Source organism: Pseudophryne corroboree, chromosome 8 (genome assembly GCF_028390025.1).
Source record: "Pseudophryne corroboree isolate aPseCor3 chromosome 8, aPseCor3.hap2, whole genome shotgun sequence".
Taxonomy (NCBI): Eukaryota; Metazoa; Chordata; class Amphibia; order Anura; family Myobatrachidae; genus Pseudophryne; species Pseudophryne corroboree.
The window spans coordinates 33,816,713-33,832,829 of NC_086451.1; the positions used below are offsets into that span (position 1 = coordinate 33,816,713).

Here is a 16,117-nt window from a genome sequence, read left to right on the forward strand (position 1 = left end):
TGAGCAACCTGCGACTGACCAGGCCCGCTGGATTTATTGTGCATTTGGAAAGGCGAGGGGGGCGCTCATTACCATAGCAGCTGCTGCATGAGGCCCCGATAACAAGAGAAGGACTCGGCTATCCAGGCCATGAATAGGCTGAGGAGGCCTGAAAGAAAGGCTCGGAGAGGCTGAGAAGAATGGGGTCTTGGATCAGGGTGTTGCGGGAGGAGGGAAGGGGGGGGGGCATATTTAGACTTGCTTTAGTTTGATGAACTTGTTTTAAGGATTCAGATCCAGAGGGGGAGGAGAAGGGCTGGCAGGTGTGAGAACGGCTCGGTTGAGGCACCCGGTCCTGCCCCATTAGGGTGTCTATTGTGTTTTCCTTATGACCCCCCTCCCCCCCCCCCCCACACACACACACCCCGCCGCACTGACACGTATTGCTAGACTCCAGTGCCTGAGGGACATTTACACAATATTAATCTTGTGTCATTGTGGAAGCGGCTTTTCACGGACTGGGACACATTTTGCAAACTCGCGTGTACAGGGCGCCACTTGCTAGAAACCACGTTTGTCATGTCATTGCATTTTTTACATGTGACGTGGTTTAACATTTATGTGATGTCACAGGGGAGGGGGCGTTTGTGGGTTATGCCACAGAATTTATGTACCATTAATCCAACAATTTATATATTCTCTAACTCAATGGTGCAAACGTATCAAGCTATGAAAGAACCTTTTTGCTGCCGGTTATTTCCCACTTATCAATATGTAAGAAAAGGCATTCTATGGGCGAATCAGAGATTTCTCCAGTTTTGACTGATGTTGTTATATCGCCACCGCCAAAAAGTTCTGGTGTCTGCGATTCTGTACTCATTAAAGATGGCTCCGGCGTCTCAGTTCGCGCAGCCGTTCTGTGTGCCCATAAGGCCCATTCTCGGGGGATTTGTCAGTGGGCGTCTCAATACAAAACCTGCCGTCTGAGACAGTTGCATATCTTCGCACAGTGGACCTTATTCAGTAAAGACGCAAGTTCTGCTAAAAAGCAGTTACTGCAATCAAATAGTTACTGCCCCGAAATAGAGAAAAAATGCCCGTGGCAGAAATTGCAAATGCTTTGCAATATGCAGCTGATCGCAAAACCATACGCAATTACTGGAACATTGAAGAATTTTCCTATCTGCGCCAGGCAAAGTCGTCCATAATTCTTGCGACACTAGAGGCTGGAAGTGGTCATCGCTGACGTCAGAGGCTCTCCTTATAAACGCCTGGGCACGCCTGTGTTTTTTCAGACACACCCAGAAAAGTCAGGTTTCCGCCCATAGACGCCGGCTTCCTGTCAGTCGAACAGCGGCTACATTGCGATCACAGAGGGGTCAATTCAATTCAGCAACTTATGAATAGCGCCGGGAATTAGCTCCCGACGCTATTCAATTCAGCTGCTAGTTACCCGCAATTGTCGGGAATTCTTCTCTCATCCCCGGGGGATGAGAGAAGAAACCCGACAAAAGTGTTGCCTCGCGGCCGGCGCGAGGCTGATTCTGTCGGGAATCAGCCTCGCGCCGGGGAGTTAAGTCGGAGAATGCCCGTTCTCCCGACAATTCAACCTGTTTAGTCGGCGAGAACGGGACATCGCCGACTTAACTGGAGCTGAATTGAATAGCGTCGGGAGCTAATTCCCGGCGCTATTCATAAGTTGCCGAATTGAATTGACCCCAATGTGTACGCATTTTCTGACGCTATATTTACCAGCGCATGTGCAATACGATCGCTGCCAATGCACAGTCGTTTGATAATTGGCCGGATTGCGATTCACAAATTTTGCAATCCTGAGTGAATAAGGTCCAGTATCTGTGTATGGAATTGCATGTGTAAATGAATTAGTGTACAACCTTGTATCACACCCCGTAATACGTTATAAAGGGCGACAACACCCCCAGTGACACATGCCTTATCAGGGCCAGATGCAAAGAACATATTACCAGCAGGAACGCCTGAGAAAAACTCAATAACGTAACGTTTATTGGCGGACAGTCGATGAAGCACTTTCATATTTTACCCAAAATGCTTGGAAAATTGTTTATTCACTTAGGATCTTTTTTTTTTTTTCTTAATACATTTGGAACCCTATTTTATTTGGGTATTTCCCCCCCCGTAGAACTACAGGTACCACCGGGCCCGTTTTTCTCCTGCATGCTGGTACTTGTGGTTCTCCAAGTACCAGCTTGCGGGGGAGGCTTGCTGGGACTTGTAGTACTACTGGAAAAAAACAATATTCTTTCATTTTTGAAAAGGCTATCAGCCCCCCATCCGCAGCCCTTGGATGGGGGGGACAGCCTCGGGCTTTACCCCTGGCCCTTGGGTGGCTGGAGGGGGGGGACCCCTTGATTGAAGGGGTCCCCACTCCTCCAGGGTACCCCGGCCAGGGGGGACTAGTTGCGTATTTAATGCCACGGCCGCAGGGCGCTGTATAAAAGTGACCCCCGGCTGTGGCAATATCTACCCAGCTAGTGGAGCCCGATGCTGGTGTAAAAAATACGGGGGACCCCTACTCTTTTTGTCCCCCGTATTTTTTGCACCAGCACCAGGCGCAGAGCCCGGTGCTGGTTTTAAAAATACGGGGGATCCCCTGTCACTTTTCCCCCCGGATTTTTAGAACTAGGACCGGCTCGAAGAGCCCGAGGCTGGTTATGCTTAGAAGGGGAGACCCCACGCAATTTTTTTTCTGTTTTTTTCCCTTTTTTTTTAAATTTTTTAAAATCTAATCAAAATCCGTCAAATCGGCCGTTTTTCGACAGCGGGACTGTCGAATCCGTTTTTTATTGAATATGTTGAATTCCGGCACCCACCTGCTGGAATTCGATGGTCGAATTGTGTCGAATTAAAAAACGGGCGAAAAATTGCCGCGATTCGCCGGCAATTGCATATATGACCAAAATTGCCTAAAACACAGCTGGAAGACTTCTGCCTATAGCGTTCCTCCTCTCATTATCTGCTGTAGCAGTGCTCTCCGTGGTAACTGTGCCACTTGGCGTGGGCGCCTGCGCTTTATATTATTGCAGAGCAGCCGTAATAATTTTATTTTCCTAGATATTCAAAAGGCAAAAAAAAAAAAAAAAGTTTTCTAATGGTTTCAGACTGCGCTTCTAACACTCTAAAAAGTTGACGTGCGAAGGCTCGGGGGATTAGGACCGTCGAAGAGCCTGGTTACAGTGACAGAGCGGTCTTTAAAGTGCTATACAAAACCCCACTTTATGGGGCTTTTCTAAAGCACCTTGTCCGCCTCGCATGTCTATATGGCACGGTTGTATTCTCATGACCCCTGGCTAACAGCAAGTGGGGGGGCTGTAGACTTTTCATTGACAGCCTGCTTAATTTCCAGCAACCCCTTCCTCCCCCTGTAGAGGAGGAGGGGGAAAGGGGGAAGGGGGGGGGGGGGGGGGGGACTGAGCAAGAGAATATCCATCTGCTCTGCAGCCTGAGCCCCAAACAATGCAGCCAGGACAATGCAAGGAAATGCTTTTAAGCTGGAATTCCTCCTAGAGAACTTGGCAGCAGAGGCCTTCAGGCTTCTCTTCCCGGTGACAGCATAACTTCTACCCCCAGTCAGCCAGCTTGGGACGGCCTTCCGTGTGGCGTGTTTAACTACTGTTACCGGCCCCACTCTCTACCTGGTCACATGCGGAGACAGAAACCAAATCTGTTAAACCCCCGAGTGACCAAACACGGCTCAGCACCCCCCCCCCCCCCCCCCACTCGCTGCTGGAACCACAGTCTCCCCTCTCATCTGCCACTCAAACACTGTGGATGTCACGTTACAAATTGGCGCTGCAAACAGAATCTGGGCTTCCAGCGAGAGAGGAAAAGCGCCAAGAGTTACGTTGTAGGCTGAGAACTGGGCACGGCAAGCGTATGAGCCTGCCAGGTCTTTCATTCCCACCGCAAATCCTCACAATATGTGAGCCTCAGCCTCCAGATTACAAAGAATCTCCCGGTTTCCTCGCCAAATAAGTCCTGATAGTGTACATTCCAGAAATGCAATGGTCTTATGTCCTTTATTTGTAAAAAGAAAAAGATATATATAAGTTACGACATATACCATTGTGGATGACAGAGCAACCACCACAATGGGCCATGCTGGTTCTGAGTAAAAACAAATCTAAAATGTTCATTCGGCTGCTACTGCATCTTGGCCGGTATAAACAGAAGGTTCTCACTTGTCGGAGCTCTCACAGGACAATGATGGTGGGAGCCTTACAGGGAAATGGTCACTTCTACATAGCAGGAGCAGCCATTTTGTGGCCTGAACCAATGTTTATGAAATTGCGGCCTAGCTGTTCACTAGGTACCAGGGCCTTCTCATGATTGGTGTCTGTCCTATAGTAAATGGACTGGCTGTATTCTCAAAAATACTGGTCAGGGCCACAAAACTGCACCATTGCGAGTTGCTATTGGCGCACTTTTCAGTTGGAACTATTTTTTTGCCGTAGATTATTTTCCTAACTTTGTGGAAATGTGCCCGCCCCAACTGTCCTGAACCACGGCCACCGGAAGGGGCAGAATGTCATTCCAAAAGAAAGGGTTTTGAAGAGGATTTGGGGGCAGCTTGGACAGACCGTGGTGGTGGGGCTTATTTCATCCCTATTGTATAGGAGAGATGTATCAAGCCCTGGAGAGAGATAAAGTGGAGAAGTTGCCCAACCAATCAGCTTCTGTCATATCAAGGACAGTGCTAGATAAATGACATTTAGAAGCTCATTGGCTGCTTTGGGCAACTTTTACACTTTATCTCTCTCCAAGGCTTGACACATCTCTCCCTCTGTATGGTTAAGTGGGAATAAATACCTCAAGAAGCAAGGAGAGGCGCTTTAAGTATAATACCAAAAAGGTGCCCGTCATTTGGAAGCCCTGTGCGCACAGCCCGTACAGGCAGTATTCTCCAGACACAGGCGCTATCTGGACTGAGGCACAAGGAAAGAACGATATGGATGCTGCAACATTTTAGTCATATTGCACAATGAAGGACCTGCTGTTCATTCAATGCAGAATCATGTGCAAGCAATATTATCATACGGAACATGCACCAAACCCAGCTAGTAGCATCATTTAGCCATAACATTGGGGCATATGCATCAACGCTTGGAGAGAAATAAAGGCCGGGATGTATCAAGATACATCGCCGCCCCTCACCGGTTACCGCAGCGATGTTGATCGGATATGTACTAACATATGCGATCAATATCGCGATGCGGTGACGGAGGCCCCCCGCGATACCTGTTAGGTGGTCTGCGGGGGGTTTCCGTCACCTCCCAGGGGTCTCCACACTGGCCCGGCGCCTCCTCCTCCCCCTGCAGCCGGAAGGACCTCCGGTTGCGTTGCTAGGGGGAGGAGGAGATTACCTTCCGGGTCCAGGGCAGCCTGGAGGAAGGTAAGCTGGGGGGGAGGGGGGTCTGCGTCTGCGGCGGGTTGGCGATAAGAAGCCCATAGGCTTCTATAGGGTTTCGCCATCCAGAGATGGCGATACCCTGGACGGCGAAAACGCTGCGGTACGGTCTTAGTAAATTTGAAAATGCGGTAAACCCCCCGTTTTCGGGGGTTTTACCGCATTTTTGCTTTAGTACATCCCGCCCAAAGTACCAATCAACTGTGCAATTTTTCCAACACAGGGCGGGTGCAGCAACACTAAAAATGTGGCCAAACCTCTGAAATGCCTTTTGCTGAGGTTTGGCTGCTTACCGACATATGCACCATAGATGGCGTTACCCTATAGAAGCCTATGGGTTTCTTTCTGTCTTTCTCCCTGCACCTTCCGCGGCACGTGCGTCACTCGACGCATGTACAGACGGACACCATGGGTCCAAAACCCGAAAGTCCCCACACCACAAAGGACAGCTCTTACCGGTATAGCTGTCCTTTGCTGAAATATTACTGCATACAGGGGGTGATTCCGAGTTGTTCGCTCGTTAGCTGATTTAAGCAGCATTGCACACGCTTAGCCGCCGCCTACTGGGAGTGTATCTTAGCTTAGCAGAAGTGCGAACCAAGGGTTCGCTAATTTTCTCATAACGATTACCCCGCAGTTTCTGAGTAGCTCCAGACTTACTCTGCCAGTGCGACGAGCTCAGTCCTTTTTGTTCCTGGTTTGACGTCACAAACACACCCAGCGTTCGCCCAGCCACTCCCCCTTTTCTGCAGACACTCCTGCGTTTTCAACTAGCGCGCCTGCGTTTTTCCGCACACTCCCATAAAACGTCCAGTTTCCGCCCAGAAACACCCACTTCCTGTCAATCACACTACGATGAGCAGAGCGATGAAAAAACTTTGTTACGCCGTGAGTAAAATACCAAACTTTTGTGCTAATTTACTTGCCGCAGGCGCGCTGCGTACAATGCGCATGCGCAGTTTGCGACTAATCGCTCCGTAGCGAACAAAAATAACGAGCGAACAACTCGGAATCACCCCCACAGTGTTAGCAAACACCGATATGCATACGATGAGTTGAGGTATGCATCGCAATAACAATGCAATGATTGCCCACAGTCTGTAACATGACAGTTATGAGCTGATTAGTTTGTACTTTACCTTTCTGCACACGTTGATGCATATGCCCCGTTGTGCTAATGTTATCCAGGTAGGTGACCAAGAACAAGAGGAAAACAGGGGCATAACATTGCTGCCTGACAGAACAGAGGTGATGCCCTGGTTGGCCCGGATGTAATGGCTTGCGATACGGCCGGAGCTCCGAGACTCCGGCCGCACTTGTACGTTTTTTTAAAGCAGCAAACGTTTGCTGCTTTAAAAAAAACGTTACTTGTAAACGTTTGGTGCTTTAAAAAAAAAAAAAGTATGAGCGCGACCGGAGTCTCGGAGTTCCAGCTGTCTCGCAATCCATTACATCCGGCCCAATGAGTTAAATTTCCAACCAGGGCCTTATATGTGTTGAGTTTATATGTTCCCTGTGTTTGTGTGGATTTCTTCCGGGTGGCCCAGTTTCCTCTCACGCTCCAAAAACATACTGGTAGGGTACTTGGATTCTGACAAATTTAACGCTAGAGTATGTTAGGGGACGTAGACTGGGTTTCAGTGAGGCAGGGATTGCTATGAATATTTTCTGTACAGCACTGTGGGGCAGATGTACTAAGCCTCATAGAGTGATAACTTGGAGAGAGATAAAGTACCAACCAATAATTTTTCAAACACAGCCTGTAACATGACAGTTAGGAGCTGATTTGCTGGTACTTTATCACTCACCAAGACTTAGTATATATACAGCCTTAGGCCAGATTTATCAAGCCTTGGAGGATGATAAATTGCACGGTGATAAAGCATCAGCCAATCAGCTCATAACTGCCATGTAACAGACACTGGTGCAGATGTATTAACATGGAGAAGGCATAAGGAAGTGATAAACCAGTGATAAGCGCAAGGTGATAAACGCACCAGCCAATCAGCAAATTTACAGTTAGGAGCCGATTGGCTGGTGCGTTTATCACCTTGCACTTATCACTGCTTTATCACTTCCGTATGCCGTCTCCAGGATAATACATCCGCCCCAGTGTTTGAAAAATGACAGTTAGGAGCTGATTGGTTGGTACTTCACCGTACAACTTATCACTCTCCAAGAGTTGATACATTTGGGCCATATTTTTTTTTTTATTCATGTAACACCAGAACCTTCCACCCTTTCTCCCATACAGTAAAGCAGAAGAACCCCAACCTCCAAGTACTTACTGCATTTACTAAAAACGCATAATTTCTTAGTCGCCGCTCAGATATAAAAGAAGCAATTTCACCAAACCGCGCCGACAATTGCCAGGCTACATGTACGGCGCAAGTACACTTACGCGTAGAAAGCAATCACATTATATTTATTATAGATGAAACTGTAATAGAAGCAGTACATTAGTTATTCCACAATAGGCCGTTTAAGAAAGGGAGTATAACTTATCCCAAATGGATTTTCAAAGTCATGCAAGACAATTACCTCAGGAAACATTTACTAAAGCTCCACACTTGGTGACACACGGTACAAGAGAAGACCAGAGCATCTGGGTTACTTATATCTGGAAATGCCATCTGTAAGGGTGGTACTTTTAGCCCTTACATAAATTCTTCAGAATATGATATATATTTTTTATTCAATTACTCAGACAAGCTGGGCCCTAATTCTTGCAAAGGCCTGAAAGTTATCCACGAACGGTACTTCATTCTGCTCATGGATACACTCTGCAGACAGCACGGTAAGCCTATATATCAGTCATATTGCATACCCCGCACCCAATTGGCCAAGGTAATCGGTCGTACAAACTTTATGGTAATATATCTATGACGAAAGGTCCTACAACCATAAATTTCTGTAGGCGATAGGCGTACACATCCCTGTGGAAACTCTGTGACTTGTGCATAGATCAACTTTTAGCCGTGAGTCTACCATTGTATGACATTAATACAGCTGTGTCTCTTTGCACTCTACCAGATGAGAGGCATCCATTGCGGAAACGTATTTTTAAATACGGCTGTGCACACTGACAGACAATATTTTTATTCCCAGGTAGCGTTATATTATGATATATAGCAGGTACCCAATAGACATAAGACCACCCACGTCAGGTGTGTTGGGGCTAGGTGTGCAGTGAATATGGCCCCATTACAGATACCAGCGCACAATGCACATCTAGTCCTCTGAAATTGCAGCCCATTTATTAATTACCCGCCGTAACCCTGAGGTACCACATGCACGCTGCTGTATAAGGGGCACAGGTGTGTTATAAAGCTGCATTGCCATGTGTCTTACTATGCTTCTCTCTAGCCGAGTCTCCATGCAGTTGGGTTATACCGGGCTGTTTAATACAGAAACTGAAAATTAAGTCCACTTGCCACTTTATAACAGTGACTGGACTGGAGGATGCAAGCATATGGGCCAGTCACAACCCTGCCAAAGATTGACCCGCCCACTTATCCATAACACACCATTTTTGTCCAGGGAGCCAAGACCAAATGGTGGAATAAACAGAATCTTTGGCCTTGAGGTAACAAGTGTGTTATATAAAATTAAGGGGGCTATGTATCAAACTTTCTAAACCGTACACGTGGCATTGTTGCCCATTGCGACCAATAAGCTTCCATTTTATAGACTTTACAAGATAATTGATAGTTAGAATTTGATTGGATGCTATCGGCAACCACTCCACTGGTCCGCTTTAGAAGGCTTGACACATCTCCCCCTAATTATACACACCCACCTCTCTGGATCCCACTGGTTTTAGAACTATAATAAGCGCCCGGAGACCAGAATTAGAAACCAAGGTATACTTTATTTGTCTAAAGGGCCCTACACACTGCGCAATCCACCGCCGAGCTGCCCGACGGCGGATACGGCCGACCCGGCGGCGGGGAGGGCAGTGAAGTTTATTCACTCCCCCCGTCACCCGGCTCCATAGCAGTGCAGGCAAATATGGACGAGATCGTCCATATTGGCCTGCATGCAGAAGTGACAGGGCACCAGCGGTGAACGAGCACGGGGCCGCACATCGTTCATCGCTGGTGCCTCCACACTAATATCGCCCAGTGTGTAGGGCCTATAAGTTAGATATAATTTGGCCCCAATTCACCAGTAACACTTTGTTCTCGCAGGTTATCTGTTGCTAATCAGTCAACAATCAGCTGTAGTGTTATACAATACATATCGTATACATGATAAAAGGAACGTTAAGACATTATTGCTAAATATAGACCGGTGCCTCTCCAAGGCTTAATACATATCCCCCATTGGGGGAGTGTTGGCTCAGTCCACGATATGGCTCCCCCTACTGGCACACTCTTAACATTTACAAAAAGGAAAAAAAAAAAAAAAAAAACACAGACACTAATTTTTGTAATTTTTCTTTTTTATAAAACAAATCTTTCCGGGGCTACAGGTTTTTTTTTATAATACAATGCGAATTTGCTGTATTTTACAGACTTCATCCAGTTACAACATGGCGATCTCAAACACAGCTTCAATATAAGCCTATAACTTTAATTAACATAATTAAAAAAATGTTTCCGTATCTAGAACACAATTCATCACAAACAACTCCTTTCTGGAGCAGATTACAGCCACACAGTCCTGTTCATCCCCAGGAATAAAGAAAAAAAGAAAAACGGTTTAAATAAAAATGACTGGCGGGTAAGGGATTCGGGTAACAATGCAATGGGTGGGACAGAGAGAAATGAGACAGACTATTGAGAAGTCAGTGAGTGCACCTGCTCCTTCTACAAAGCTACTGCAGTGGTGGCATGTAGCGACATTGCGAAAGAAGTGGTCGGGGGCGCAAAGGGAAGAGGGCTGAATTTGTGAACATATGGTATCCACGTATATATTTATTTCAGCCAAATAAAAGGAACAGCACATAATTGCAAAATATTAAATACTAGGTTTCAAGAAAAAAAAAAAAAAAAAAAAAAAAGTGAAAACAAAAATAAACTAAAACTTTTTTAAAAGTCTGATTTTCCCATCAATAACTGGGACTTTTAACAGAAAAATAACCAAAAACCTTGGGATGAACGTAGGAGCAATTACATCATAAATATTATGACATTATTTGTGGCAGATCCACTTTAAAATGTGCAACAAGCTGTAGTTTTCCATTTTATACACACTATCCCCCCCCCCCCCCCCCCCCCCCCACAGGCCCATTAAATTTGCTTTAAATTTTACCTTATTTTTATTTTTTTAAGTTAGCTGCCCCCCCACCCCACCCACTTGAAACTATCGCACAGGAGCAGAGCCCGGTGCCAAGTAATACACCAGTCTAACAATGTAGACTGAATAATTAATGGGAAAAGAATGCTGAAAATTCAGCTCAACAAGACTTTTTTTTTTCTTCCAAAAAATTTTTTATTCTTCGACTTTTTCTACAATATACAAAACGCTTAAAGGATCCTTGTTAAGGAGAGAGGATTAAATTATTCAATGTGGGTCTCACGGCTGCAGATTTTAGATGCAGTAATACACAGCGATGTCCAGCCGGAATGCAATGGCTCGTCATTTTAACGATAATCTAGCTGAACTCGTGGAGCCCCTTATGAACCAAAAATCCTGCAATCGTATATAAAAAGGCAATTCTTTAAGACAAACCTGCACGCAGGATAGAATAATACACAGTGCAATTCAAAAACAGCAGACAAGATTTTCCTTAAACTCATTTCATTTGAAGATCCGTATAACTATTTGCTGGAAGTCGCCCCAAGCTCCCCTCAAATACACAAGCCTCTGCGGCTGCTGAATGCAGAAATTGGCTATTATTTTTGAGCTGCTTATTTACAACTACATATCAGGGCTATAAATATTCATCTTGGGAAATAATTCTGGACACAATACTAGGAAACATTTTTTTTTTCATTTTAGCACAAATAAATTGAAAAAAATGTTTTCACATTTTTTTTTTTTTAGTAATTAAATAATTAACTTTGCAGCCAAAATTGTGATATAAATTGACAATTTCTCAGATTATTATTGTCGAATTATCTTCATTCTCAAGCGGCCAATAAAACAAGTGGATTTAGTGTGTGGGCATCTGAAGTCCAAAATTAAATGCAAAACATAAGAAAAAACATCTCTTCTGCATTATAATTACAACTATATGCCCAGGGACATTATTTTATTTTTGTTTTAAAGCAGCCATCAGCCCGGTTTCAAGCAGGCACAGTTTTGCTGTTGCAGAAAGCATTATAAAAAAAAAAAAAAAAAATCTGTGCAACAAGTTGTGGTTCAAAATTATCCTATAATCTCAGTAGTCAACAGGTCAATTCACAATACTGCAACTCACTTTTCAGGCAACAGAGGGCGCTCTTGCTCCTTTCAGTTTTCCTGTGCAAAACAGAAATTATTTTCAAGAAGCCCACAAATTGTAAATTTGACATTTCATTATTTAAGTTGTTTAAATCTTTCTTGTATGTATTTTAAACCTTTTCTGCAGATTTAACAGAAGAAAGGTGTACTGGGAAAAGGGATTTATTTATTTTTGTTCTGAAAGGGACTGTAAATCTATCAAGTCTACCAAATAAATGGGTAAAACTGAACTCTGGGGCTCCTGACTGAAATGTTAAACATCTTTAGGGACTGGGAGGGGGGGGTGTATAAGTAGGCATAATTTGGGGATTAAGGATGATTACCTACAAGTGCAGCATACAGTATCCGGTGTGGTTTCCGAATACTGCGCTAAAGTCGAGGTAGATGGCAAAAAAAAAAAAAAAAAAAAAAAAAAAAAGGGGATGAAAAGACTTTAAGGGGAAAAAAAAAAAAAAAATCATAATAAAAAAATAATAATGTATCTTTGCGGGCCCCAAACTTCCTAAAACTCGGAGACCAAGAGCAGCTTTTCATGACAAATAGAAAAAAATATAACATAAAATGAAGAGGCAGGAGTTGGTTTGTTTGTTTTTTCTATATAACTAAATTAGAAAACCAAATAAAATAAAAAAACAAAAAAACACAATTCTCTGTTGTACCTAATAAAAAGTTTTTTTTTTTTTTAATTCCTCAATAACGTGCAATTAAGAAAATATTTCAATGATTTAGTAACCAACGGTACTAGCAGATCCAAAGAACATAAATGTGGGGTCCACCTCTCCAAATCATGAGATTTTCTTGTAGACCATAAGCAGCACAGCCTCTTTAATGGAAAACAAAAAGAAAACAACCAAAGATAATAAAAACACAAAAATTAAGACATTAACAAAAATTGATTTAAACCCCCATAAAATAGGAAGTGTTGGAATGTCTGTGCATGTCCTGTGGGCAGTTACCGGCTACTGGAGGAGTACTTGGCCTTGGTGATGAGATAGAGGACAATGTCTTGGTGTCCACCATAGGCTGCTATGTGTAGGGCACTCCAACCATCCCTGTTTGCTAGTCTGATGTCTGCTCCAAACTTGACCAGAAGTTTCACCAGTTCCAGGTTCCCATCAATCACAGACTGGTGGAGGGCTGTCTGGCCTTCTGGACCAAAGGAATTGACATTAAACTCACAGTTGGTCATGTTCTGAAGTAGGGACTGAAGTTCCTTAGTGTTACCCTTTCTCACAGCCTCCTGGAACACCCGCTGGGTCTGAGGAACAGAACAGGTGGACACTTCTGTCTGGCTCATGGCTGGGAGGGTCCAGGTGGGAAAGGTCCCTGCAGAAGATGGTGTTCCAGGTGGGAGAAATACCAGCAGAATAAGATAGTCCACTTGGGAAAGGTTCTTGCAGAAGAAGGTGGTGGTCCAGGTGGAGGCACTCACTGCATCAGATAGAGGGTTTACTCCAGACAGAGATCAGTATGTGCAGGAATCAGTCTCTAGCATAATAGATGGTGCAAATCCATGTACCCTGTACTCATTAGACGTCTACAACTCCTTCTACTGCTGGATACGAGAGGCCTGAAGAAAAACCACATTCAGCAAACCCAGTATGAGCTAGGATGAAATTAATACAGCTACTCCAGTAATGGCACTTCCACCCTGATTAGTGATCCAAGGCTTGCACCCCGAAGTCCTAGTGATCCAAGGCTTGCACCCCGAAGTTCTAGTGATCCAAGGCTTGCGCCCCGAAGGTCTAGTGATCCAAGGCTTGCGCCCCGAAGGTCTAGTGATCCAAGGCTTGCACCCTGAAGTCCTAGTGATCCAAGGCTTGCACCCTGAAGTTCTAGTGATCCAAGGCTTGCATCCTGCAGGAACTAGTGATCCAAGGCTTGCACCCTGCAGGTACAGGTGATACTAGGCTTGCAGGGACACTGGAGTTGCAGGTGACCCCAGACTTGGGACACTGGAGCTGCAGGTGATAACAGGCTTGCACACTGGAGTTACTGGTGATCCCAGGCTTGCACACTGGAGTTACTGGTGATCCCAGGCTTGCACACTGGAGTTACTGGTGATCCCAGGCTTGCACACTGGAGTTACTGGTGATCCCAGGCTTGCACACTGGAGTTCTTGGTGATCCCAGGCTTGCACACTGGAGTTCTTGCACACTGGAGTTACTGGTGATCCCAGGCTTGCACACTGGAGTTGCAGGTGATCCCAGGCTTGCACACTGGAGTTACTGGTGATCCCAGGCTTGCACACTGGAGTTCTTGGTGATCCCAGGCTTGCACACTGGAGTTGCAGGTGATCCCAGGCTTGCACACTGGAGTTGCAGGTGATCCCAGGCTTGCACACTGGAGTTACTGGTGATCCCAGGCTTGCACACTGGAGTTACTGGTGATCCCAGGCTTGCACACCGGAGTTACCGGTGATCCAGCAGAGTGTGTGTCGGGGCTCGCACGGTGCCCTCCCGCCGGTGCATGTGTCGTTCAGCCCGCCGTGTGCTGCCTCCGCTTGCTTGAGCTCGGACTCCGATCGACTCAGGGCAGCGCGGCCCCTTTTAGGCAGATGCTGATTTGCATCACAATACTCTGCTGTGCGGCCTCCCTATAGGCCGCCGGCCCACGTGGGGACGCCCCCGCCCCTCCCGCGACCCGCCTACCCGGTGGAACGTTGAGAATCTGGGCGTGGCCTGGGTTGAGGGAGACGAGAGACTCAGAGAGTGACAAAAGTTCTCACGCACTGTCTGACACGCTGAGGGGGCCCGGGGCCCCCCAGCGGTAGCAGCAGTGTCACAGACAGGGTGCCTCTACTCAGTGCAGGCGCAGGGGAACCTTGGTTGCCCTCCCCCCCCTCTCCCCATGAGTTGTAGAACTAGAAGTCCCAGCATGCTGTGCCAGGTGATTGCTGGGATTTGTTGTTCCACAGCTGCTGGAGACAGTTCTGAAACAAGTTAAAAAGAGTTTTCAATTATTAAAAATAATAGAACAATTTATCCCTCGTGTGTTTTGTGTGTGCGCGCGCTAGGGAATATAGATTGTAAGATCCATTGGCGCAGAGACTTATGTGACTGAAATATTCCATGTACAGCGCTGCGGAATATGCGTGCGCTATATAAATAATTGGTAATAAATAAAACAGCGTGGATAGAACGGTCCCGTTTCCCAAGCAGAAGGTTGCAGATCCGTTGTAAATAGTTTTCACCACAGGCTAAAACCCCCACACATATCCCCGTGTACACTCAGCTGGTGGAAGGGAAGGGGGATATATACACCCATCATGGCTGCTTACACCAGAACCCCTCACAACCCCTCACGCTGGTCTATACACACAATATCCGACTCCAATGCAGACCTATGCATACACTTGAATGACACGTAAAACGGTTACCCTCTAATGTATATATATTCCAATGTTCACGGGTGTACTCAGGGCCGCCAACAGGGGGGGACTGCTGGGACTGGAGCTGTGAGGGGGCCCGGTCGGCAGAGTGTTGCGCAACGTAGGAGCTGTGTGGGGGCCCGGTGGGCAGATTGTTGCGCAACGTAAGAGCTGTGAGGGGGCCCGGTCGGCAGATTGTTGCACAACGTAGGCAGCAAGAGATGGACAGTGCCTGTGGCAATTTGAATTTGTCACATGCCGTGAGCCAATTGGAGCTCGCAGATGGGAGCAGCTGATGGGCTGCCCGTCTGCGAGCTCTGATTGGCTCGCGGCAGGCTTCAATTTTTAAATGCCGCCGACACTGTGCCGCTATGACTGCCTTCTCCGGACTCCTTTACTGAGCAAGGCAGTAAAAAGCGATCATCTAGAGCAGGCTTTCCCAACCGTGGTCCTCAAGGCACACCAACAGTGCAGGTTTTAGTGATATCTAGGCTTCAGCACAGGTGACTTAATTAGTAGCTCAGTTATTTTGATTTAACCATCTGTGCTTCAGCCTGGATATCACTAAAACCTGCACTGTTGGTGTGCCTTGAGGACCGCGGTTGGGAATGCCTGATCTAGAGGTACTGTAAATATTGGCATTGTCGTGGGGGAGATACATCAAACCTTATGGTGCCCATACACTTGTGAGATAATCGGTGCTAACCTTCGATGTTGACCGTATCTGTGAGAGAAATCGAAGGATTGTATGCACATTTCAGGTACCTTTCGACGCGATGCGCGGGCACGCAGGTCGAATCTCGCGTCTCAAGATAGTATGTGCTGCACATAATATTTATTGAATCGCATGTGTTTTTAAAAACACATGCTATTTATCGCACTGCGATGTGTGATGGGCACCCGCCAGGAGCGGACGGAGGCCGCTCCCACTC

General features: G+C 46.2%; 1 protein-coding gene across 1 annotated transcript; it reads right to left on the minus strand.

Moving 5' to 3' along the window:
• Positions 1-12,625: 12,625 nt before the first annotated feature.
• NRARP (NOTCH regulated ankyrin repeat protein) lies at positions 12,626-14,393 on the minus strand. Its single transcript, XM_063936223.1, has one exon. The coding sequence runs from the start codon at positions 13,110-13,112 to the stop codon at positions 12,768-12,770; it is 345 nt and encodes a 114-aa protein (XP_063792293.1). The 5' UTR covers positions 13,113-14,393; the 3' UTR covers positions 12,626-12,767.
• Between the last annotated feature and the right edge of the window lie 1,724 nt (positions 14,394-16,117).

Excerpts from the sequence above, each read along its gene's own strand:
- NRARP (XM_063936223.1), bottom strand. The coding sequence starts at position 13,112 with ATGAGCCAGACAGAAGTGTCCACCTGTTCTGTTCCTCAGACCCAGCGG.